This window comes from Convolutriloba macropyga, chromosome 8 (genome assembly GCF_964194025.1).
Source record: "Convolutriloba macropyga chromosome 8, txConMacr16.3, whole genome shotgun sequence".
NCBI lineage: Eukaryota > Metazoa > Xenacoelomorpha > Acoela > Convolutidae > Convolutriloba > Convolutriloba macropyga.
In genome coordinates, this window is record NC_134475.1 from 34,689,175 (window position 1) to 34,716,949 (window position 27,775).

The following is a 27,775-nucleotide window of genomic DNA, read 5'->3' on the forward strand; positions in this document are numbered from 1 at the left end:
AGTAGTGGATAAAATGGGGGTTACAGTTACCAGTACAATTTGGCTCATTTCACCGAATGCGGCTAGCATGAGGGGAATGAGTCAAATCGGGCTGGTGGCTGTCACCCCCGTTTTATCCACTACTCTCGTTCTCTCAAAAACAGCGGTATGAACAAAAATCACTCTTTTCGCTCCGCTCTTCACTTTTGTCCAGCACCAAAATCACTCCAAATTTTTTCACGCGTTTCATTTCCCGCTTTAAAAATCAGTCCAATAAAATTGATTAAAAAAGGACTTCTCCAATACTCCTCTTCGAGTCGTAAAAAGACAGCGCTCCAATACAATTCAAATTCTTTGAATTGTAAAAAAAATAGGAGCGCTATAATAGCCGGCTGAGAAGATGAGGGCGGCTATTAATAATAATTTTCTACGCAATGGCACGTGCTCTATATCGTACTGGGAGGCACAAACGGGAAAGAAAAAGAGCGTCTAAATAATGGTTGTTGGGAGGCTGACTGTGGCTATTAAAAAGACACACGTTTACAATAATTGCCTCAAACTTCGTTCAAGAGCAATTAAATATCAGCAGAGCGGATCTATTCAGCTTTGCCCCCAACAGCTTAGTGGGCTTTTATCATTCACGCCCCCCTCTCCCAGGCTCACGTGCCATTTTTTTTACATAGTAACGGGCTATATAACATAATTTTAAACTCCGGGAAGGAGCGTAAAACCGAATAGATCCAACAGAGCGCAGGTACCGTTCAGTTATATATTTGAAAATATATCGACCAAGTCTTGGAAAACTTTGTTTGGCTTTTGGTCGGCATTAATCCAGGAAGTGATTCCAAACTTCTTGTAATGATTCATCAATGGTACAGTCATCTCGTGGTATCCCCTGAGTCGCTTCGTTAATGCCTCTGCTGTATCGTCCGATCTTTGTATGAGAGGCTCGCCTGTTATATCGTCCTTTCCCGGCACCTTGGGAGGGGCAAAATGGGTGTGATATGAACGTCCACTTGGCTAAAACACCACAACGGTGCTGGTGGAAATGGAAGTCGCACCAAAACAAATTTAATGGCCAAACACAATTGACCCCACTGCCCAATATTCGGATTGAACAAGAATAAATCTCATGAAAAAACATAAAAAAACAAAACATTTCAGAATAAAAAAACAAATTTCATGACCAAACACAAATGACACCACTGATCAGTGTTTGGATTGAAAGAGTCAGCCAAAATCGTCTACAACCTAAATTTTTTTCGAAGCGTAAAAAATTGTTCTATTTCTGCAGTTTTGTTCGATTAGATAAATATGACAAATTCAGCGTCAACATTGGAGGACAATTGGCTTAATACTGATAACATAACCCACTAACGTCGGGCAAACTGCTCTCAAACAACTGGCTAGCCACTATTTAGTGAGGCTATATTTAGCTAAATTGAAGAGGGCGTTAAGCCTTTAAAATAATAAAACTGTGAAAAGTTTGACTCGAAGGATCCTTAGAATGAGTACACGATAAAACTCATTGAGGCAAACAGGCAGATCAAAAACTAAACAAATATGCAAAAATCAGAACAATTTACAAAAGCTAGTGGCGTCAAATTAAGAAAAAACATAGCTGCAAATAAAAGTCGTTGACCACAACATACAAAAAACCATTCAAAGTCAAAACAATTCAGCAGTTCTGAGGGCTGAAAAGGGGTCAAACGAACTACAGGTGAACGCAAAATTCACAAACCCACTTAAAAAATTCGAAATCAAAGGCATCTCATTAGACATTTGATACCACTGACCAGTGTTTGGATTGAAAGAGTCAGACAAAAGCGTCTAAATCCTAATTTTTTTTCGAAGTGTAAAAATTTTTTCTATTTCTGTAGTTTTGTTCGATTAGATAAATATGCCAAATTCAGCCTCAAAATTGGAGAATAATTGGCTTAATACTAATAACATAACCGACTAACGTGAGGCAAACTGCTCTCATACGACTGGCTAGCCACTGTTTAGGTAGGCTGGATTTAGCTTAATTGAAGGGGCGTGGGCCTAAAAAATATTATTACTGTAAAAGCTTTGACTCGAATCATCCCTAGAATGAGTACACGATAAAAATTATTGAGGGTATCAAGTACAGGCAGATCAAAAACTAAAATACGCAAAAATCAGAATAATTTGCAAATGCTAGTGGCGTCAAGTTAAGAAAAAACATAACTGCAAATAAATGTCGTTGACCACAACATACCAAAACCATTCAAGGTCAAAAAAATTCAGCAGTTCTGATGGCTGAAAACGGGCCAAACGAACTACAGGTTAACGCAAAATTCACGAACCTACTTGAAAAATTCGAAATCAAACGGCATCTCAGACAAAAACGTTAGCAAATAATTATCGCAAAAAACTGATAAAGAATAAAAATTTTAAATTGAAACTTGAAAATAGGTGATATTTTATATCCGTTCAAATACACCAAATTCCCCAAAACTGGCTCTTTTTCAAAAAATACAAAAGAGCAAATCTGTGGGCTACGATACAATTTCGGGTTATACACGAGCCACACAAAGGGCATAGCCCGGCCCAAACCCAGAGAAAAATTTGCCCAGAATTAGACAAAAGGTGCTAGCAAAAGGGGTGTGATATGAACGTCCACTTGGCTACATCACAACGGTGCTGGTTGAAAAGGCAGACGCAAAAAAAAACAAATTTCATGACCAAACAATTGACACCACTGACCAGTGTTTGGATTGAAAGAGTCAGCCAAAATCGTCTAAAACCTAAATTTTTTCGAAGCGTAAAAAATTGTTCTATTTCTTCTGTAGTTTTGTTCGATTAGATAAACATGCCAAATTTAGCCTCGAAATTTTGACTCGAAGCATCCTTAGAATGAGTACACGATAAAACTCATTGAGGATATCAATGACAGACAGATCAAAAACTAAAATACGCAAAAATCAGAATAATCGGCAAACGCTAGTGGCGTCAAATTAAGAAAAAAACATAACCGCAAAAAAATGTCGTTGACCACAACATACAAAAAAGCATTAAAAGCCAAAAACTTCAGCAGTTCTGATGACTGAAAAGGGGTCAAACGAACTACAGGTGAACGCAAAATTCAAAAACCCACTTGAAAAATTCGAAATCAAAGGCATCTCATTAGACATTTGACACTACTGACCAGTGTTTGGATTAAAAGAGTCAGCCAAAATCGTCTACAACCTAAATTTTTTTCGAAGCGTAAAAAATTGTTCTATTTCTGCAGTTTTGTTCGATTAGATAAATATGACAAATTCAGCGTCAACATTGGAGGACAATTGGCTTAATACTGATAACATAACCCACTAACGTCGGGCAAACTGCTCTCAAACAACTGGCTAGCCACTAATTAGTGAGGCTATATTTAGCTAAATTGAAGAGGGCGTTAAGCCTTTAAAATAATAAAACTGTGAAAAGTTTGACTCGAAGCATCCTTAGAATGAGTACACGATAAAACTCATTGAGGCAAACAGGCAGATCAAAAACTAAACAAATATGCAAAAATCAGAACAATTTACAAAAGCTAGTGGCGTCAAATTAAGAAAAAACATAGCTGCAAATAAAAGTCGTTGACCACAACATACAAAAAATCATTCAAAGTCAAAAAAACTCAGCAGTTCTGAGGGCTGAAAAGGGGTCAAACGAACTACAGGTGAACGCAAAATTCACAAACCCACTTAAAGAATTCGAAATCAAAGGCATCTCATTAGACATTTGATACCACTCACCAGTGTTTGGATTGAAAGAGTCAGACAAAAGCGTCTAAATCCTAATTTTCTTTCGAAGTGTAAAAATTTGTTCTATTTCTGTAGTTTTGTTCGATTAGATAAATATGCCAAATTCAGCCTCAAAATTGGAGAATAATTGGCTTAATACTAATAACATAACCGACTAACGTGGGGCAAACTGCTCTCATACGACTGGCTAGCCACTGTTTAGGTAGGCTGGATTTAGCTTAATTGAAGGGGCGTGGGCCTAAAAATATTATTACTGTAAAAGCTTTGACTCGAATCATCCCTAGAATGAGTACACGATAAATTATTGAGGGTATCAAGTACAGGCAGATCAAAAACTAAAATACGCAAAAATCAGAATAATTTGCAAATGCTAGTGGCGTCAAGTTAAGAAAAAACATAACTGCAAATAAATGTCGTTGACCACAACATACCAAAACCATTCAAGGTCAAAAAAATTCAGCAGTTCTGATGGCTGCAAACTTGAAAATAGAAACTTGAAAATAGGTGATATTTTATATCCGTTCAAATACACCAAATTCCCCAAAACTGGCTCTTTTTCAAAAAATACAAAAGAGCAAAACTGTGGGCTACGGTACAATTTCGGGTTATATACGAGCCACACAAAGGGCATAGCCCGGCCCAAACCCAGAGAAAAATTTACCCATAATTAGAGAATAGGTGCTAGCAAAATGGGTGTGATATGAACGTCCACTTGACTACATCACAACGGTGCTGGTTGAAAAGGCAGACGCAAAAAAAAACAAATTTCATGACCAAACAATCGACACCACTGACCAGTGTTTGGATTGAAAGAGTCAGCCAAAATCGTCTAAAACCTAAATTTTTTTTCGAAGCGTAAAAAATTGATCTATTTCTTCTGTAGTTTTGTTCGATTAGATAAATATGCCAAATTCAGCCTCGAAATTTTGACTCGAAGCATCCTTAGAATGAGTACACGATAAAACTCATTGAGGATATCAATGACAGACAGATCAAAAACTAGAATACGCAAAAATCAGAATAATCGGCAAACGCTAGTGGCGTCAAATTAAGAAAAAAAATGTCGTTGACCAAAACATACAAAAAAGCATTAAAAGCCAAAAAAATTCAGCAGTTCTGATGACTGAAAAGGGGTCAAACGAACTACAGGTGAACGCGAAATTCAAAAACGCACTTAAAAAAATCGAAATCAAAGGCATCTCATTAGACATTTGACACTACTGACCAGTGTTTGGATTGAAAGAGTCAGACAAAAGCGTCTACATCCTAATTTTTTTTTCGAAGTGTAAAAATTTGTTCTAATTCTGTAGTTTTGTTCGATTAGATAAATATGCCAAACTCAGCCTCAAAATTGGAGGACAATTGGCTTAATACTAATAACATAACCGACTAACGTGGGGCAAACTGCTCTCATACGACTGGCTAGCCACTGTTTAGGTAGGCTGGATTTAGCTTAATTGAAGGGGCGTGGGCCTAAAAAATATTATTACTGTAAAAGCTTTGACTCGAATCATCCCTAGAATGAGTACACGATAAATTATTGAGGGTATCAAGTACAGGCAGATCAAAAACTAAAATACGCAAAAATCAGAATAATTTGCAAATGCTAGTGGCGTCAAGTTAAGAAAAAACATAACTGCAAATAAATGTCGTTGACCACAACATACCAAAACCATTCAAGGTCAAAAAAATTCAGCAGTTCTGATGGCTGCAAACTTGAAAATAGAAACTTGAAAATAGGTGATATTTTATATCCGTTCAAATACACCAAATTCCCCAAAACTGGCTCTTTTTCAAAAAATACAAAAGAGCAAAACTGTGGGCTACGATACAATTTCGGGTTATATACGAGCCACACAAAGGGCATAGCCCGGCCCAAACCCAGAGAAAAATTTACCCATAATTAGAGAATAGGTGCTAGCAAAATGGGTGTGATATGAACGTCCACTTGACTACATCACAACGGTGCTGGTTGAAAAGGCAGACGCAAAAAAAAACAAATTTCATGACCAAACAATCGACACCACTGACCAGTGTTTGGATTGAAAGAGTCAGCCAAAATCGTCTAAAACCTAAATTTTTTTTCGAAGCGTAAAAAATTGATCTATTTCTTCTGTAGTTTTGTTCGATTAGATAAATATGCCAAATTCAGCCTCGAAATTTTGACTCGAAAACTCCTTAGAATGAGTACACGATAAAACTCATTGAGGATATCAATGACAGACAGATCAAAAACTAGAATACGCAAAAATCAGAATAATCGGCAAACGCTAGTGGCGTCAAATTAAAAAAAAATGTCGTTGACCACAACATACAAAAAAGCATTAAAAGCCAAAAAAATTCAGCAGTTCTGATGACTGAAAAGGGGTCAAACGAACTACAGGTGAACGCGAAATTCAAAAACCCACTTAAAAAAATCGAAATCAAAGGCATCTCATTAGACATTTGACACTACTGACCAGTGTTTGGATTGAAAGAGTCAGAGAAAAGCGTCTACATCCTAATTTTTTTTCGAAGTGTAAAAATTTGTTCTAATTCTGTAGTTTTGTTCGATTAGATAAATATGCCAAACTCAGCCTCAAAATTGGAGGACAATTGGCTTAATACAAATAACATAACCGACTAACGTAGGGCAAACTGCTCTCATACGACTGGCTAGCCACTGTTTAGGGAGGCTAAATTTGGCTTAATTGAAGGGGCGTTGGGCCTTGAAAATAATACAACTGTAAAAATTTTGACTCCAAGCATCCTTAGAATGAGTACACGATAAAACTCATTGAGGCAAACAGACAGATCAAAAACTAAACAAATATGCAAAAATCAGAATAATTTGCAAAAGCTAGTGGCGTCAAATTAAGAAAAAACAGCTGCAAATAAAATTCGTTGACCACAAAATACAAAAATCATACAAAGTCAAAACAATTCAGCAGTTCTGATGGCCGAAAAGGGGTCAAACGAACTACAGGTGAACGCAAAATTCACAAACCCACTTAACAATTTCGAAATCAAACGGGATCTCTATAAACAAAAACGTTAGCTAATAGTTATAGCGAAAAACTAAAATAATGAAGATAAAATTATAAATTGAAACTTGAAATTAATTAAATATTAGCTCCATTCAAACACACGAATTTCCCCGAAACCGACTAATTTTCAAAATATACAAAATAGCAAAACTGTGGGCTACAATACAAATTCGGGTTATATACGAGCCAAGGGCATATCCCGATCCAAAACGTGTAAAAAATTACCTATAATTAGAAAATAGGTGCTAGCAAAATGGGAGTGATATGAATGTCCACTTGACTAAAACATCACAACGGTTTCTGATGGAAATAGAATTCGCACCAAAACAAATTTCTGACCAATATTCGGATTGAACGAGTCAGACACAAAATTGTCGACCACCTATTTTATTCGAGGTGTAAAAAATTGTTCTGACTTCATCTGCAGTTTCGTTTGATTACATAATATGCCGCATTCAGCGTCTAAATTAGAGGGCAATTGGCTTAAATACTAATAACATAAGCGACTTACGTTGGGCGAACTGCTATCACAGGACTGGCTAGCTAAGGTTTAGAGAAGCTAGCTATAGCTTAATTGAAGGGGCGTGGGGCTCACGAGAGGGTCTACCGGGCTGTGTTACGGGTGGTACGATCTGCAGGGGTTGGGTATGGGGGGTAAAGGTGGGTTGTGGGGGGTCGTGATGTGGGGTGGGGGGCATTGACATTAATATTTGTCTCCAAGACAAGTTTCAGTGAATTGCATATCTAGAAGTTAAGGCGTTACTTGTTTATCATGTTTAACTGTTTGTTTAGAGCGTTACCTGTTAATCAACAAAAATCGAATCGAACAGAAAAATTGGTCGAGGGAAAAATCGCAGAAGACCTTAGGAGTAATATAACTGCTAGAAACTTAGTTTGAGAGCAATTAACCGGTTTGCAATATAATCAAAAAAACTCAATGCGCTTTTTAGTCAATTTTTTAGACATTAACTAATAGAGCCCGGGATTTATTGGTCTATCCATTTTTATATGATGTTAATTTTTGAACTTAAACGTATTTGTCAAACAATTTGCTTTGCTGAATCAATTTGAATTTCATTCAGTTGAAACCGTGAGTGAGGCAAGTCAAAAAATCGAACGCGAAAGTAAAGTAATAACTTTGTAAAGCGCAAAACATGATCCAAAGGTAAAACTAATTAAAAACAACAGGACGAGTCCTTACAAACAATCCAAAGAATTGAGAGAACCATAAAAATCTTCACCCGATTAGTAGAGCAGTTGAACGTTACAAGCCAAAGAGATTAAAATTAGTGTCATAAATTTAGAAAAGGTATATAAGAACAAAAAATTCAAAAATCTCAGAAGCTTTGCGATTGATATACAACAGAAAAGCAGACGCAGTCAAAACATCAAATATTGTTAAAAAAAATTATGTCCTTGAAAAAACTAAAGATCCTCCGAAAATTCTTGTCTATATCTTCAGATATAAGTCTATTAAGAAATCCAACGTTGCTTCTAAAAATGACGCAAGAACCCAGCTTCCAGCTCAAAAGAGATTTACCTGGCATAACCTCAAAAATTGCAAATAACTCAAAAGCTCAAAAAAATCCCACAAAAAACAGCCATGCAAAAAAAATTACATTGCAAAAGAATCCTTAGTAGTGGGACGAACGTCAATTGAAGACCCGTTTAACAAACACGAAAAATATACTGATGAAGCAAATTATTACGGTTGTTTCTGCTGCTTGTATATATAGCCTCATTCAACCAATCGAAGAAAAAAAACAAAGATGGGGGAAATACGTTCCCTTTTACCTCATAATGAGGTGGAAACATAAACCGACTAATGTCGGAATTGCTCTTGAACGACAGGCAAGTAGAATAAAACCCCATCGGAATTCGAACCATTGACCTCCCGATACATAACCGCATTGACTGACCACTCCGCTATCAGGCCCTTATTGTTGCTATGCTGCAATCTGTTTTATATTAGCAACAAGTTTTTCTTCGGAGTGAGAGCAATAGAGATCACTCAAAAATGAAGAACGAAAGCGTACAAAAAGTCACTTGAGAAGTCAAAGAATGTTCTAGAAGAAAAGCGCAAAAGGGTCAAGCAAAAAATTTGCAAAAAAACACGTTTACAAGAATTGCTATGAACTTCCTTCAAGAGCAATTAAAAACCTTATTTATCCTATTTGGAGCTTTACTTGTCTACAAACGAATTCTTTTTTGCGTGTACAACTGATTCGGTTATCGTAATTTCTTCATCACCTTCCATAAAAGTTGTTTTTTCGGATTTAGTTTTTGTTTGTTTACTCGAATTCTGCTTCCAAATATAGAAAGTGATTGCATATCTGCATATTAAGCTAAAATGGGCAAGTTTCTCTAGTAAAAGGAGTAGAGATGAACTCGTGAATTGCTAAACTCTACTTCAAGAATCAAAAGCCGCCTGTATTTTCAGATGCAATTTCGATTTATCTTTAAACAAACAAACCTGAACTCCTAAATAGTCAATACTTCCTTTTCTGAATGCTAAAAATTGCTCAATCGTCATTCCATTTGGAAGTGAAGGTTTAAAATCTGACAAAACTGTTTTTATGCGTTGTCGTTTTGATTTGAATTATCCAATTATTTTTTGTATCGTTAGTTCAATTTTCATTTGGCTAAATAGAACAACTTCTTTAAACGAGCAACTGATAGATAATAAACGAGGAAAACGTAACAAAAATTATGACTCGGAGAAGAGGTGAGTTAAAAAGAGGTGCTGTTTTTGTATAGATTAGCCGAAAAATAATTATCTAAACGCCAGTTTTGTGAAGAATTAGCTCTTGATTTAGATCTAAAATCAGCAACGGACGCATGACGAATTCTAATGGTTATAACATTGATAATTTTTAACTAATTGAATTCTAAAAGCGTGACACAAATTTGATTATATTAATGTCGATACTAATTTTCCCCTTAAAAACTAATAGAGGGTAACCACATATTCAGTCTCATCATACGGCAATTGTCTGCAAACGTGTTCACAATTCAAAAGTAGAGCAATTATTATAAATTTTTGATAAAAGCATGACAGCAAATTTTGGTTTTCAATTCTATTTGGACAAGCATCAAGAAGCACCTGTAGATGTAATATCAAAAACTGCGATGTAACTTTTATCTAAGTCAAACAAAATGCACGCCCTTATTTAAAAATGCACCATAAAGAACGACAAACTTTAACCTTCCATTAGGCCAAATGGGTTTCGTTTTTGACCAGACGAAAGTTAATTTTATCTAAGTTCTCAAAAGTTCGGTTTTTGTTGAGTGACGGGTTCAGAGAAGCTATTCTTGTCTTAGCGTTAGCAAACTCTTTAACCTTCTTCAATAGCACCTTGCGACCCTTGTCAATAGGACCTTATTCAATACGACCACATGCGACCTTTCCTCCCCTGCTTCGAGTTAGCTGAGCTGCTTAGATTCATTCAACCAGTTCGTCATCAATATAAATGCAAATGCAAACTAATTAACACATCTCTAAACACTATTCGAGCCCACTCAATTTGATTTTGGGAAACAACATTTAGTGAACACTGAGTGCTCTAATTTTCTTCACTGAAACAACAGAAAACATTACCGACTAACGTCAGGCGAATTGCTCTCAAACGACAGGCGAGCGGTTGGCTTCGTCAGTAGCTAGCCACGGTGGGAGCAGCGGGGTGAGGGGCGAAGGGGGTGGGGGCAACAATGGGGGGAGGACAAAAAGTTTTTGAGGACGAAAAGTCAAATGGGTCAAACCAAAAATCGGTCAATCAAAAAATCGAATAAAAAACAAACATACAATAGTCAGCTACTCCAATGTGAATATGAACCACTTATCCCGAGCTGCCACGCAAACTTAGAAAAAAGTAAAAAAACCATCTGTTGGAAATGGAAATCATTTTCTGCATAGCAATTTTTACATACATGAAAAAGCACGAGTGATCTACTGTACAGAAGAGTAAGCTCAAAAGCCAATGAAGGTAGATTTGATTTGTAAAGCATTTTGAAATCGCATATTAATCTTGACCGCAATTTTCAGATTTTTCAGATAAAAAATAGCCGGCAGATTGCCGGAAAATAGCCGCTTGTGGCGTTACATGAATTGAAACAACCATAGAAATAAAATAGACATATCGACCACTAGTCCTTTAATAGAGCACTAGACTTTTTGGGTTAGCTTTGGACGTCATTTTTATGAGACAAATAAGCTCTATGAGAAAACCCTAATAGTGCTTTTCAAAATTAGGATCTTTTCCGTTTGTGCCCCCCCCCCCCAGATTAGTGGGCGCATATTATTTGCAACCCCCAGATGCACGTGCAATATTTTTTACATTATGACTTATTATGTAATGGCACCTTCTCTGTAACTAGGGGCGCATAACGTACTGGGGGCACAAACGGAAAAGATCCCAAAATTAAGATTCGAAATCAAAAACTCAACTCTAATAATCAAGAATTAGGGCATATGTTTTGGCACTACTTAGATGCACACTATTGACCTTTAATAAGTAAATGTTCACAAAAATTTAAATTTCCATAAGTGAGTTCAGAAGTCAATTTTTAGTGAGGTAAATCAATGAAAAAGTCAATTCCAAGAAGTCAGGGTAAGACGAAACAAAAATCTTTTAGACGAAGTAAAAAAACATAGCAGGACAAGTCCTGACGTACAATTCAAGAATTTTCGGGTCTTTCCCATTATACCACCCCCCCCCCTCAACTTAGTGGGCATGTAACCTATACCCCCCAATCATGGTAATCATACCATAATGGGGGGGCTATAATTTCATGGGGGGGGGCTATATTGGGAAAGACCCAAATTTTCATTGACCAAACAAAAAACTAGACTTCGAACGGACTATGAGTGAATTGAAAAAACCATTTAGAAAAAAAAATCCGATCAAAAAATCAAAAAACGGTAAAAATCAAGTGAAATTGCCGCGTGTGAACAAAAAACTACAAGCGAGAAAGCGAATTTTTGTTCAAACACCATTTTCTCATTCTACTTTGAAATTAGAGAGAAAAAACATCACGCCGCAAAACAACTCGCTTTTTCGCTCCATTTCCTGTTTCGGCAAGACCAAAATCACTACTCCAATTTGACTTCAAAAATCATGAAAATGTGTGAATAGATCTTGAAAAAAACATAGCCGGAAGGATTCCGGAAACGAAGTACTGATATAGTAAAACAAAACAATCGTCAAAAAAACGCAAATTAGCTCGAAAATCAGCAAAATACATGAAAAACCTCCGAATTAGCATAAAATTCATACGAATTTCCAGAAAGCTTCGAACCACTACCACAAGCAGCCTAAAATTAAAACAAAATCATAACCAAACCTCTTAACCAAAAACATAGCCGGAAGATTATCGGAATAGCTTCGAAAGAATAGACCTGCGTGCTATATAATAGAGATAGAAACAGATGCAGATCTAAATTGAAAAAAAAAAATCGACGCCGCTCAAAAAACTAGGCTAAAAAACATTCAGTGATAAATTAATAAAGCTTGTTAAGATTCATTCCACAGAAGCCTCTTATTAGGGACCTTTACTGTACATATGAGTTCCTTTGACCTTAAACAAATTCAAATTAAACTTAAGTTTTAAAGTGCAAAAGTCATTTTATTGAGTGAGGTAAGTCACGTATGATCAAAATCTAATCACGCAAATAACCTAAACACTTTCGCTAAAGCGAGTGAGAAATGACGTCACGCGCGCAAATGCCGTTAGTGAGAGGAAGAAGTCAATCAGAAAATTTGACTTCAGCGTTGCTGTGTGAACAAATGTAAAACGAAAAAAGAGCTTCAGACGACGAAACAAAAAACATAGCAGGACAAGTCCTGACGTACAATTCAAAGAATTTTCATTGACTAAACAGAAAAACTAGACCTAGAATGGACCATGAGTGAATTGAGAAAACCATTTTTAAAAAATCAGATCAAAAAATAAGAAAACAAAAAAAACAATGTCAAAATGCCGCATGTGAACAAAAAAACCACTAGCGAGATATGAAAATTTAATTCAAACAAAAAACTAGGCCTAGAATGAGCTGTGAAGGGATTGGGAAAACCATTTGGAAGAAATTCCTATCCAAAAAATTGAAAAAACAGTAAAAATCAGAGTGAAATTGCCGCATGTGAACAAAAAACCACTACCGAGAAACCGAATTTTTGTTCAAACACCATTTTCGCACTCTACTTTAAAATTAGATCGAAAAAAATTCACGCCGCAAAACCACTCGCTTTTTCGCTCCATTTCCTGTTTCGGCGTGACCAAAATCACTACTCCAATTTGACTTCAAAAATCATGAAAATGTGTGAACAGATCTTTAAAAAAAAGACAGCGCCCCAATACAATTCAAATTCTTTGAATTGTAAAAAACCAAGAGCACCGCAATATAGCTACGTTCAGCTTACAGCTTCGCAGCTATAAAAAATTTTAAAAACTGCTTTAAAATGCCGCACGTGAACAAAAAATTTTGCTCGCTTACAGAATTTTTTTTTTACACCTCAATTTCTCGCTCTCCAGAAAACAGCGATATGAACAAAAACCACCCTCTTTTCGCTCCACTCTTCATTTTGTTCGGCAACAAAATCACTCATAATTTTTTCACGTGTTTCATTTCCCGCTTCAAAAATCACTCCAATAAAATTGATTTAAAAAAGGACTTCTCCAATACTCCTCTTCGAGTTGTAAAAAGACAGCGCCCCAATACAATTCTTTGAATTCTAAAAAAAATTATAATAGCCGCCTGGAATTGCTGACGCAAAATTATCCATAAAAAATTATTCAAAAGTATATTGAATAATTTTTTATGGATAATTTTAAAACGGTCCCGGACTTTTTATGAATGTTGTTGTCCTCTAAACGAAATAAAGAGAAGAGCAGCCAAAAAAAGGTCGTCAAATTGTGCCTGTCCCATCTCGTTTGCTGAACCTTTGTTGAAATTCTCTGCAACCATTACTGCTCACAGATAACTACCTTTTTCACTGAAGCATTGCGAATGTTGTACCTTGTGGATAAGTCGACCTGTAATTCTGGAAACTAAGAGCTTGTCGTCAATTTTGAACTCTACGACAGCGTTCAATTTCATTTTTCGCCTCTCCAGAAGAGAGTCTAATCCCTCAGCCTGTTTCACTGTGCGTGGAAATCCATCTAGCAGGAACCCATTTTGGCAAGCTTCCTAAACAAATGAAGAAGACTACTTTTAAGATGAACCAATCAGAGCCAAGGTTATAGGAATTTTGAGCTAAAACTTTTCGAAAACCATACTAACGATTATAAATGCAACGCAGGATCTGCGATCTGTTAACACTAAATAAGTGAAGTGACATTCAACTTAGTAACGAAATCAGTAAGGGATTGTTCTATGCAAATCAGCAAACTAACGGCTCGTTCGAGTGTGCGTAATGTTCAGTGCTCTAAGTTTTTCATAAATGGAACACTTAGAGTTTTTATTTAAATGCGAGAGTTTTTATTGAATGAGAGCGAGAAGAGAGAGAGAGAGAGAGAGAGAGAGAGAGAGAGAAAGAGAGAGATAGAGAGATAGAGAGAGAGAGAGAGAGAGAGAGAGAGAGAGAGAGAGAGAACGAAAGAAATAGCGACAGAAAAGAGAAAAAAGAATGTGAAAGATGATTACCTAAAACTTTGTTTCAGAGCAATTAAAAAAATAACGCAATCAAATAACAAAAGTCAAAAAAATCCATTTGTTTATCGAAAACCACGGTTCAAAAAATTGAAACTAAAAACCCAAAATAAGACCAAAAGACAGGGGAAAAGATTTGCTACAAAGAGAAAACCACTGCCATGTTTTGATAAACCCCTCCTCCTCAACACATACATACAATCAAAAAGATACAAACACATGAGCATAAACACACACAGACGTCGAAAGAATTGCACTTCAAAGCTAGCCAAGGTAATGTAGATGCGCAAAATCGGTACAGCAGAAATATGCAAAAAAACACGTTTTTACCAATTACTTCAAACTTTGAGAGCAATTAAACAGTACATAGTACCCATTATATTTAATCCTCACACTGGCCGAGCATACTTTCAAGCCCACATACCCTCGTGGTAACTGCAACTGACTAACAATATTTTGTCCCAGGTTCGGTTCCCACCCATCCACTGTGAGACTTTTAGGTCATTGAACTCTCGATAAGTTCGCTTAACAAGGCCGCTCAACGCGGCTCTTAAACATGCGCTTCGAGAGACCACATGAACATGCAGAAATTTTGTCCCATTTTAGAACTCATGCGTTTAATACATAGGATGGAAATGTTATGATTCAATAAAAACGTAGTATAGTAGGATGTTAGTGGTTAGGAGAAATTAATCATTAACCACAGAATGTGTGCAGAGTTCAAATGGAAAAAATAGAAATGATCTCTGCCTTAATCCCTTTTTTTTAAAAAGCGATGGCTGCTGAAAACTATACAGTTACAGTCTAAGCCGCCCAGAGTAATGTGTATATGGGTACCTCCGCAACATAGAGCCGCGATACGGTACCCATATACACATTTCTCTAATTCCCTTTATATATCCACTACTCTATAATCACTTCTTTTATATTTTAAATCTATCATTTCTTGTCTCACTTAGTGCAAGCCACTAGTACAGAGTTAAACTGGTAATTAACCATTATCAGACGGATAGTTCGGGTTCTATCCTCACTGACTCCAGTGAACGTATCCCAGATACTAGTATAAAACTAGTGAGACCGTGTAAAAAGCACGTAAAACCAACTTGCGAAAAAACTTGAACAAAAATTGAAAGAAATATTAAAATAATAAAAATTTTCATATATCCCCTAATCAATATCTAATCAATTTAAAAATAAAACTTTGTCTCACTTGGTGTAGTGGTTAAATCATCGAGTCTAGTTAAGTTGCTTTAGCAAACGGAAGGTTTGGGGTTCCTTCCTCACTGACTCCAGTGAACGTCCCCCGACTCTGATGAAATACTATAAAACTAAGTGAGATAAAAAAAACCAAATTCACAGTTCTTATAAAGGATGATCCCTGCTGTGAGACTGTATATGGGACACACTGTGATGGGTATACAGTCAAAAACACTGAGATCGGTGGAAACACAGTGATTAGTGTTTTTCAGTATAACTAGTGAGACCGTGTAACAAGCACGTAAAACCAACTTGCGAAAATTGGTGTAACCACTTCGTGGATAACTTGAATAAAAAACCAGCTTAACTCTTTTATAAATTTTAACTTTTGCTATTATTTTATAAAAATTAATTATCTGCGAAGCAGCTTCACTGGTAAAACCTAAATTCACCATTACTATCTCAAATGCCCTTATCATCAAATGGATCTATAGCTATTTTATATTGTACTTCAGTTTCTAAATGATGTTTATTACTATCAATAGTATAATTAGTTACATATTTAGTTTTACCTTCATATATAGCATTTTTATAATCTTCCAAATTAATCTGTTTTTTAATAGTAGCTTTAGTTATACCTTTTAACTTTTTCTCTTCTTCTCGTTTAACAGTATTGTAACAATATGCTTTAGCTTTAAGGAAACATGCTTCTATAATAGTATCATTGGGTAATTCATCTTTCATCTTACTTAACTCATTATTATGTAAAATATCTTTTATCTTATCCATTTTCTCTTCTATAGTACTATCTAATGGAATATTTATGTTTATAAATATACTATCTGTATCTGTGTAATGATAACTACAATCTAACTCTTTCTCAAAGTAATCATATATAGCTTTATACATAAACAGTTTAGCTTTTTCTAATATAACAAATCCAATATAATTAAACTTATATAAATTAACATTACCTCTCGTTTTATGTACGGCTAACTAAATCATCATCAAACTCTACAGAATATTTGAAAACAATATTTTCTACTAATTTAATATATCTATCTACATCATTAACTAACTCTACATCTTGTCTATTGTGTACATTCTCTATTGTTTTTCCATAGAAGGCATTATTCATTAACTTAAAGAATACATCCCCAAATTTATCACACTTAGCTTTAGCTTCTTTTCTTTTCTGAATATTAAACTCAATATAAGGCTTTAACCACTCACTCTTACTATACTCTAACTTTTGCTTAATTGTAATATCTTCCAACTTCAAACCACTAGCTAAATACCAATCTAACATCTCACCATCAATTACATAATCGTTTTTATCCGTTAACTTCAACATTAACTTCCCATTGGGTTTATATCCTTTCTTTTTATTTTCATTTTGATAGTCTGTAAACTGATTAATGTTAGCTTTTGTCTTTTCAGGAAAGAATGGATATTTCTTTGTTTTCTGTTTCAACTCATCATTATACTTTATATCAATGGTATAGATATATCCAGTATTAGAGCTAGATCTAGTATATACTTTATCTGTTAAGCCAGTTTCTGGATCTTCAAATACTTTGATCTCACCAGTAGGTAAAGCTTGAACCATAGCAGAAGCATATAATGAGTTGAAGTCTAAATACTTTAAATAATTCTCTTTACCAGCATACTCAGGATCTATCTGTTTATTCATACATTTTACATGACAATCACCTAATACTGAAGCTAAACCACCTCTAATACCATGTTGTATTGTATAAATATTAACTGTATTTTCTTTATAATACTTAAGTCTAACATTAGTATATTTCAACCCACACAACCAGGTTAACCCAGGAGTAGAATATGTGTAACATGGATCTATTTCATAATATTCTAAACACATAGCTCTAAATTTCTCAAATACATCAACTGATAACAATACATCTGTTTTAAGATATAACATCATATAATCCTTTATTGTCTCACATTTAGTATCTTTCCAACAATCAGTTGCTTGCTTATATTCTTTATCTGTAATACCACTTTGTTTCAACTGAGAATAGAATGCTTCCTTAGGTGCTAATGTTGTTTCATATAGTTTATCTATACTATCAAACCATTCATTTGGGAATATACCTTTACGTCTTTCTAAGCCACATTTATTTAATGCTATACATTCTTCATTACTCAATGTTTTACTTATAGCATCTAAGCTAAGTGGATGGAAGAACCTAAACATATCTAATGCTTTAGCATAACCCATATCAAAACTAATATAATTCTCATCAGTTTTAGTTAATACTTTTAGTCTAACTTTCTTTGCTAGTTTAGTTATAAATAGATGATTATCATAATTAGAAGAATTAAATGCATACATTGGTACAAAATTATTCTTAGCTTGGAGGTTACATTTATTGTGAGCATATCCTCTAAATTTACCATTTAGATGATCATGATCTCTAACGATGTCTTCACCCAAGTTCTCATTACAATAATAACATCAACTATATAACGGAGTAATAGTCTCTTCTTTCAATGGAATATTTATACTAAATACATCTTTAAGTAATTTATTATAATAATCTACTCTTTCTACAAACCAATCAACTACTTTATCACCACAGTTACATTCATACTTATCTTCTAATATATCAGGATAGTCACTTTTTATATATAAACCACAAGCAATAGGAATGTGTTTAACATCTTTTATTATACATTCAAAATCATAATACATAGCAAATGGTACTCTGTTTTTATAATGGAACTTATCAAACTTTAGGTAATCATCTTTATGGAATGTTCTTCTTCCTACATGTTTCTGTGTATTACATAATTCTAAATGTTTATTTAATGCATCTTCTGTTCTAAAGGATACACAACATTTTAGACATGGATAACATATATGTTTAGATGATTTTCTTAATAAGAATGATACATCTTTACATAGGAAGTAACGATTATCCCAGTATAATATATTACATTTAGGATCATTATGATTAATTAATACAGGATTAATAGTTTTATTTTTATTTAGATTAAACACATTAATTAATATTTTATCTTTATTTAGTTCTTGTATTTTCTTTAAGTGATAATAATCATATGGGGGTGTAACTCCTATTGGTAATTTTATCTCATTAATATATTCTGGTTTATTATAATTACTAACTCTACTGGGATTATGTGATGCAGGATGTAGATAAGCAATTAGACACCATAGTAAACATTTATTATCAGTATTATGTATATTAAGTATATATCTAGATGTGAATGGTAACTCAGTATCACATCCACCACTAGGATAAAACCTATGTATATACATTGTCCTTTTAACAAATTGTTGCATACTCCATCCAGATTGATTCATTTTCTGTTCCTGCATTCTGGTCTCTAGTTCCCCATTCAATAAATCCAAGTCATGTGCACCATTATATTGCCTAGTCATTAACCTAAAGGTGAATTCGTTTTCTTCTAGTTTATCATCCGTAGGTTTTGTATACTTAACTACATCAAAGGTGTTAAACTTAATATGTGGATGTATGTTATGCAATGACTCCAGTATATTGAAGAATTTAGGATCTTCATAACTACTACTAGTTATTATTATTTGATTATGCTTCATGTTATGATCTAATCCTAACTCATTAACTTTATCTCTCCACTTCTTATCAACAAGTTTTTTCTGTTTAACATTTTCTTTATGTTCATCTGATTCGTTGTGTTCATTTTTGTTGTTATATCTAGTATTACATATATTGCAAAATCCTTCAGTTATATCAGTGAAGCTGCTTGGTTGATCTTTAGATATATTATCTTTACTCTTACCTGTAACATTATCAAGATGCATCTTTGTTTTTAAATGTTGGTCAACACTATATTGACTCAGACTTGTCTTACATATCACACAATCAAACTTACTTCCATTCCTTACTATTTCCCCAGTAACCAATCTTACATTATTCCTATGTTTTAATGTTGTTATTTGTTTATTATAAGCAGTATTATTATCAAGATACAAATCACAACTATCACAAAACTTTATTCCTTCTTCTATATTGGTGTAACCACTTCGTGCATACTGCTCATCCAATTTTTGTTCTATATCCTCATTAGTAACTTTTATTCCATCCTCATTAGCACTCTCAATAGTTTTATTTCTATTATACATTCGCTCATTCTTTTTATGTTTAAGTGATTGAATGTGTCTGTTATAATTCTTTCGAGTCATCTCTTCATCACATTCTTCACATCTAATCCTATTTGTATTAGGCTTTTGAACATAGACAATATCATCAAATGAGTAAATCTGAGTCCTTATCTTTATCAGAATCTACATCTTTATCAGAATCTACATCTATCTTTATCCTTATCATAACCTAAATCCTTATTGGTGTAACCACTTCGTGGATCTAAATCTGGATAAAATTTTGCTTCGGCCTTTCGCAATGACTCACGCATATCTTCTCTTTGTTTTAATTTTGCATTGTGTTTATCATATGTCTCTTTTATTTCTTGATTTATTTGATTAATTGATTCTAAAGATTTTTCTAATTCTATCTTTTGTCTTTCCTTATCAGTGAAACTGCTTCGCAGATCTACTGATTTAATTTTATTTTTTAATATTTGGACCGCCATACTAGAAGCACTAGATTGGACTTGTCCATGGGATTGAGCTTGTCCATGGGATTGAGCTTGTCCATGAGATTGGACTTGTCCATGAGATTGGACTTGTCCACTTCCAAATTGAGCTCGCTCACTTCCAGATTGAACTTGTCCATGAGATTGAGCTTGTTCACTCGTGGAATGAATGTAACCGGTACAATCTTGTTGATTCATTTTTATATGCAAAATTTTGAAATAATATTATATAGCTTTTCAATACTATAAAAATGATTAGTACCAAATGTGATAAATGTAAAAAAAGGCTTGGTTTTGGAGTTGTGATGAGTGTCAAAGTAAACCATTCCAATGTTTTGTATGTAATAAGATTATAACATATAGAGACAGACATAATCATTTGCAAGTGCACTTTAATAATCCCAATCAATATTTAGTATGCAGAATGTGTAAAGTAAATAAACACATCTCTCAGTATAGATTTAAACACTTCTATTGTAGGTTATGCATATATCTCCATAGATATAGGTTTCATCATACAAAAGAAAGATTCTTAGAACATGCAAAGAAATATAATATCCACGAAGTGGTTTCACCAATCAGCGAAGCTGGTTCCCAGATTGAAGTAAAGCTATAACTAAATATAATAAATTTTTCGCCCAAATAAAATGTTGCTGATGTTTCCGCTTTTTATTATGTTGATACTTATTATTATAATTGTTTATTGGAATTATGATAAATATTCTGATTTAAGGAAGAGATTCAAAGGATATAGGAATATTGTACCAGAACCATTTGAAATTAAAAAACATAACTTTATTATTTATGGTCCATCTAATTCTGGTAAAACAACTTTTATAAAAGATTATTGTGGTTTGTATGAGACTGTTAATGTATTCTGTATTGATGGTAGTGAGTGGAAAGGATATAATGTATATGGTGTTGATGATTTAAATTTATTAGATAATTTAGATAGTTTTGCTAATAGTCTTATTATATTTGATGATATGGGAGAAAACATTAGATTACCAGCTATAGACTCATTGTATTCTAAAGGTAGACATCACAATATTAATATAATATGTGTAGGTCATACTGTAACAGATTTAAATACAAAAGCAAGAGATAACACCCCAGCTATGTATATTACTTTAAATAGTTCACAACAGTTCTTTGAAAGAGTACAAGAGAAGTTTAAAATTGATTCTAATCTATATAGATTTAAACATTATAACTATGGTGTAATAAATTATAATACTATTAGTGACTATTATATTGTATTAGATAAAGATAAAAATGTTGTATATGATTCTAGGATAGGTGATCTTGATATTGAGAAGTATGTTGATTATACAGAGTTTAAGGAAAAGGAATATAATATACTAAGTAGTTATTTAACAGATAGAATGATAGAACCAACACATATTAAACCAAAAGAGTTAATGTTCTATTTTGAAGAATATTTAGAGTTTAAGGGAATACATAAATCAATTAATTTATATAAAATATATACAAATATAAAAAATGTACTTAGTGAGATACATAGTGGCTATTATGCTATTGCTGGCATGGTTACTATGGTAGGATTTGGTTATTCTTACTTTCAAAAACATGGTAATAATAATAATTTTAATGGTATAGATATAATGAATATAGATAAAGCAAAAATTAAATTAAAAAATGGTAAGAATATGACAATAGGTTATGGTTTGATTGATAAAAGCAATTATAATCTCAATCATTCATTTAATATAGTATGTATGTTAGCTAGTTGCCTTGTAAGTATTTATGCAACTCATAATCATATTAATTCTATATCTAAAAATGAGAGTAATATGTAGAGAATGTAATAATGAAATTGATACTAGTAGTGGTTATCCAGAACATGAACTAATGGATAATTATAATATTTTTCATAAAATTTTAATGGTAAGATGCACGAAAAGTATGCAAAGAATATATAGTGGTTATCATTTTAAAGATAGATGTATAGATAATCGTACAGGCCTTATATCATCAGTACATAGTTATATTGACTATATCAATATTTATGATAATGATAGTAATGATAATACTGATAACAATAAAGATGATAAAGATGATAAAAATTATGATTTAAATAATGTTTCAAATGAACTGAAAGATAATATTAAAGAAGATTTAAAAGAATATTTTAAGACCAACTTAAAACAAGAGATCATTAATGAATTAAAACTAGAGATTAAAAATGAAATAATAAAAGTTAAAAATGAAATAGAAGGAGGTGCTATAAATAATTTAAAGACTGATGTTAATATTAAGAATCCATCTAAGCAAATTAAATCAACTAGGACTTGTTGTTTTTTGCAAAATTGAAAAGAATAGAGATTGTTTTTATAAGACTGGAGGTTTATGTAAAGAGTGTTCCTCTGAAAAGGTTCAATGTCAATTGTGTAACATTTTTCTAAATAGGTCTTCCCTTAGAAAACATATGAAGAGACCACATATAAATTAGAAAGATAATTTTTAATGAAAAATTAATTATAAGCCACATATTTATGAGATAATTCTCTCATTATACCTTTTACTTTGTTAATTACAAAATTACACAGAATAACACAGAATAACAAGGATAACTAGAATTATGGATTAAATTAGAATCTTAGTAATTCTGCACGAGTGCAGAATTACTAAGATTCTAATTTAATCCATAATTCTAGTTATCCTTGTTATTCTCTGTTATTCTGTGTAATTTTGTAATTAACAAAGTAAAAGGTATAATGAGAGAATTATCTCATAAATATATGGCTTATAATTAATTTTTCATTAAAAAGTATCTTTCTAATTTATATGTGGTCTCTTCATATGTTTTCTAAGGGAAGACCTATTTAGAAAAATGTTACACAATTGACATTGAACCTTTTCAGAGGAACACTCTTTACATAAACCTCCAGTCTTATAAAAACAATCTCTATTCTTTTCAATTTTGCAAAAACAACAAGTCCTAGTTGATTTAATTTGCTTAGATGGATTCTTAATATTAACATCAGTCTTTAAATTATTTATAGCACCTCCTTCTATTTCATTTTTAACTTCTTTTTTTTATTTCATTTTTAATCTCTAGTTTTAATTCATTAATGATCTCTTGTTTTAAATTGGTCTTAATATATTCTTTTAAATCTTCTTTAATATCACCTTTCAGTTCATTTAAAACATTATTTAAATCATAATTTTTATCATCTTTATCATCTTTATTGATATCAATATTATCATTACTATCATTATCATAAATATTGATATAGTCAATATAACTATGTAATGATGATATAAGGCCTGTACGATTATCTATACATCTATCCTTAAAATGATAACCACTATATATTCTTTGCATACATTTCGTGCATCTTACCATTAAATTTTTACGAAAAATATTATAATGATCCATTAGTTCATGTTCTGGATAACCACTACTAGTATCAATTTCATTATTACATTCTCTACATATTACTCTCATTTTCAGATATAGAATTAATATGATTATGAGTTGCATAAATACTTACAAGGCAACTAGCTAACATACATACTAAATTAAATGAATGATTGAGATCATAATTGCTTTTATCAATCAAACCATAACCTATTGTCATATTCTTACCATTTTTTAATTTAATTTTTGCTTTATCTATATTCATTATATCTATACCATTAAAATTATTAATATTATTACCATGTTTTTGAAAGTAAGAATAACCAAATCCTACCATAGTAACCATGCCAGCAATAGCATAATAGCCACTATGTATCTGACTATGTACATTTTTTATATTTGCATATATTTTATATAAATTAATTGATTTATGTATTCCCTTAAACTCTAAATATTCTTCAAAATAGAACATTAACTCTTTTGGTTTAATATGTGTTGGTTCTATCATTCTATCTGTTAAATAACTACTTAGTATATTATATTCCTTTTCCTTAAACTCTGCATAATCAACATACTTCTCAATATCAAGATCACCTATCCTAGAATCATATACAACATTTTTATCTTTATCTAATACAATATAATAGTCACTAATAGTATTATGATTTATTACACCATAGTTATAATGTTTAAATCTATATAGATTAGAATCAATTTTAAACTTCTCTTGTACTCTTTCAAAGAATTGTTGTGAACTATTTAAAGTAATATATATAGCTGGGGTGTTATCTCTTGCTTTTGTATTTAAATCTGTTACAGTATGACCTACACATATTATATTAATATTGTGATGTCTACCTTTAGAAAACAATGAGTCTATAGCTGGTAATCTAATGTTTTCTCCCATATCATCAAATATAATAAGACTATTAGCAAAACTATCTAAATTATCTAATAAATTTAAATCATCAACACCATATACATTATATCCTTTCCACTTACTACCATCAATACAGAATACATTAACAGTCTCATACAAACCACAATAATCTTTTATAAAAGTTGTTTTACCAGAATTAGATGGACCATAAATAATAAAGTTATGTTTTTTAATTTCAAATGGTTCTGGTGCAATATTCCTATATCCTTTGAATCTCATCCTTAAATCAGAATATTTGTCATAATTCCAACAAACAATTATAATAATAAGTATCAACATAATAAAAAACGGAAACATCAGCAACATTTTATTTGGGCGAAAAATTTATTATATTTAGTTATAGCTTTACTTCAATCTGGGAACCAGCTTCGCTGATTGGTGAAACCACTTCGTGGATATTATATTTCTTTGCATGTTCTAAGAAGCTTTCTTTTGTATGATAAAACCTATATCTATGGAGATATATGCATAACCTACAATAGAAGTGTTTAAATCTATACTGAGAGATGTGTTTATTTACTTAACACATTCTGCATACTAAATATTGATTGGGATTATTAAAGTGCACTTGCAAATGATTATGTCTGTCTCTATATGTTATAATCTTATGACAAACAAAACATTGTAATGGTTTACTTTGACACTCATCACAACTCCAAAACCAAGCCTTATTTTTACATTTATCACATTTGGTACTAATCATTTTTATAGTATTGAAAACCTATATAATAATATTATTTCAAAATTTTGCATATAAAAATGAATCAACAAGATTGTACCGGTTACATTCATTCCACGAGTGAACAAGCTCAATCTCATGGACAAGTCCAATCTGGAAGTGAGCGAGCTCAATTTGGAAGTGGACAAGTCCAATCTCATGGACAAGTCCAATCTCATGGACAAGCTCAATCCCATGGACAAGCTCAATCCCATGGACAAGTCCAATCTAGTGCTTCTAGTATGGCGGTCCAAATGTTAAAAAATAAAAATAAACCAGTAGATCAGCGAAGCAGTTTCACTGATAAGGAAACACAAAAGATAGAATTAGAAAAATCTTTAGAATCAATCAGAAGGTTTAATCAAATAAATGAAGAAATAAAAGAAACATATGATAAACACAATGCAAAATTAAAACAAAGAGAAGAAGATATGCGTGAGTCATTGCGAAAGGCAGAAGCAAAATGTTATCCAGATTTAGATCCACGAAGTGGTTACACCAATAAGGATTTAGGTTATGATAAGGATAAAGATAAAGATGTAGATTCTGATAAAGATGTAGATTCTGATAAAGATAAGGACTCAGATTTAGACTCATTTGATGATTTTGTCTATGTTCAAAAGCTTAAAACAAATAGGATTAGATGTGAAGAATGTGATGAAGAGATGACTCGAAAGAATTATAACAGACACATTCCATCACTTAAACATAAAAAGAATGAGCGAATGTATAATAGAAATAAAATTATTGAGAGTGCTAATGAGGATGGAATAAAAGTTACTAATGAGGATATAGAACAAAAATTGGATGAGCAGTATGCACGAAGTGGTTACACCAATATAGAAGAAGGAGTAAAGTTTTGTGATAGTTGTGATATGTATCTTGATAATAATACTGCTTATAATAAACATGTAACAACATTAAAACATAGGAATAATGTAAGATTGGTTACTGGGGAAATAGTAAGGAATGGAAGTAAGTTTGATTGTGTGACATGTAAGACAAGTCTGAGTCAATATAGTGTTGACCGACATTTAAAAACAAAGATGCATCTAGATAATGTTACAGGTAAGAGTAAAGATAATATATCTAAAGATCAACCAAGCAGCTTCACTGATATAACTGAAGGATTTTGCAATATATGTAATACTAGATATAACAACAAAAATGAACACAATGAATCAGATGAACATTAAGAAAATGTTAAACAGAAAAAATTTTTGATAAGAAGTGGAGAGATAAAGTTAGTGAGTTAGGATTAGATCATAACATGAAGCAGAATCAAATAATAATAACTAGTAGTAGTTATGAAGATCCTAAATTCTTGAATATACTGGAGTCATTGCATAACATACATCCCCATATTAAGTTTAACACCTTTGATGTAGTTAAGTATACAAAACCTACAGATGATAAACTAGAAAACGAATTCACCTTTAGGTTAATGACTAGGCAATATAATGGTGCACATGACTTGGATTTATTGAATGGGGAACTAGAGACAAGAATGCAGGAACAGGAAATGAATCAATCTGGATGGAGTATGGAACGATTTGTTAAAAGGACAATGTATATACATAGGTTTTATCCTAGTGGTGGATGTGATACTGAGTTACCATTCACATCTAGATATATAATTAATATACATAATACTGATAATAAATGTTTACTATGGTGTCTAATTGCTTATCTACATCCTGCACCACATAATCCCAGTAGAATTAGTAGAATTAGTAATTATAATAAACCAGAATATATTAATGAGATAAAATTACCAATAGGAGTTACACCCCCATATGAATATTATCACTTAAAGAAAATTCAAGAACTAAATAAAGATAAAATATTAATTAATGTGTTTAATCTAAATAAAAATAAAACTATTAATCCTGTATTAATTAATCATAATGATCCTAAAGGATGTAATATATTATACTGGGATAATCATTACTTACTATGTAAAGATGTATCATTCTTATTAAGAAAATCATCTAAACATATATGTTATCCATGTCTAAAATGTTGTGTATCCTTTAGAACAGAAGATGCATTAAATAAACATTTAGAATTATGTAATACACAGAAACATGTAGGAAGAAGAACATTCCATAAAGATGATTACCTAAAGTTTGATAAGTTCCATTATAAAAACAGAGTACCATTTGCTATGTATTTTGATTTTGAATGTATAAAAGATGGTAAACACATTCCCATTGCTTGTGGTTTATATATAAAAAGTGACTATCCTGATATATTAGAAGATAAGTATGAATGTAACTGTGGTGATAAAGTAGTTGATTGGTTTGTAGAAAGAGTAGATTATTATAATAAATTATTTAAAGATATATTTAGTATAAATATTCCATTGAAAGAAGAGACTATTACTCCGTTATATAGTAGATGTTATTATTGTAATGAGAACTTGGGTGAAGACATCGTTAGAGATCATGATCATCTAAATGGTAAATTTAGAGGATATGCTCACAATAAATGTAACC

General features: G+C 32.5%; 1 protein-coding gene across 1 annotated transcript in view; it reads right to left on the reverse strand.

Moving 5' to 3' along the window:
* Positions 1–641: 641 nt before the first annotated feature.
* LOC142344703 (adenylate kinase-like) overlaps positions 642–27,775 on the reverse strand; it is a 94,057-nt gene continuing 66,923 nt past the window's right edge. Inside the window, exons 2-3 of the mRNA XM_075396572.1 lie at positions 13,782–13,952; positions 642–999 (exon numbers count right to left, since the gene is read on the reverse strand). Of these exons, the coding sequence (XP_075252687.1) occupies positions 745–999; positions 13,782–13,952 (426 nt within the window). The 3' untranslated portion in view covers positions 642–744. The remainder of the gene's footprint in view (positions 1,000–13,781; positions 13,953–27,775) is intronic.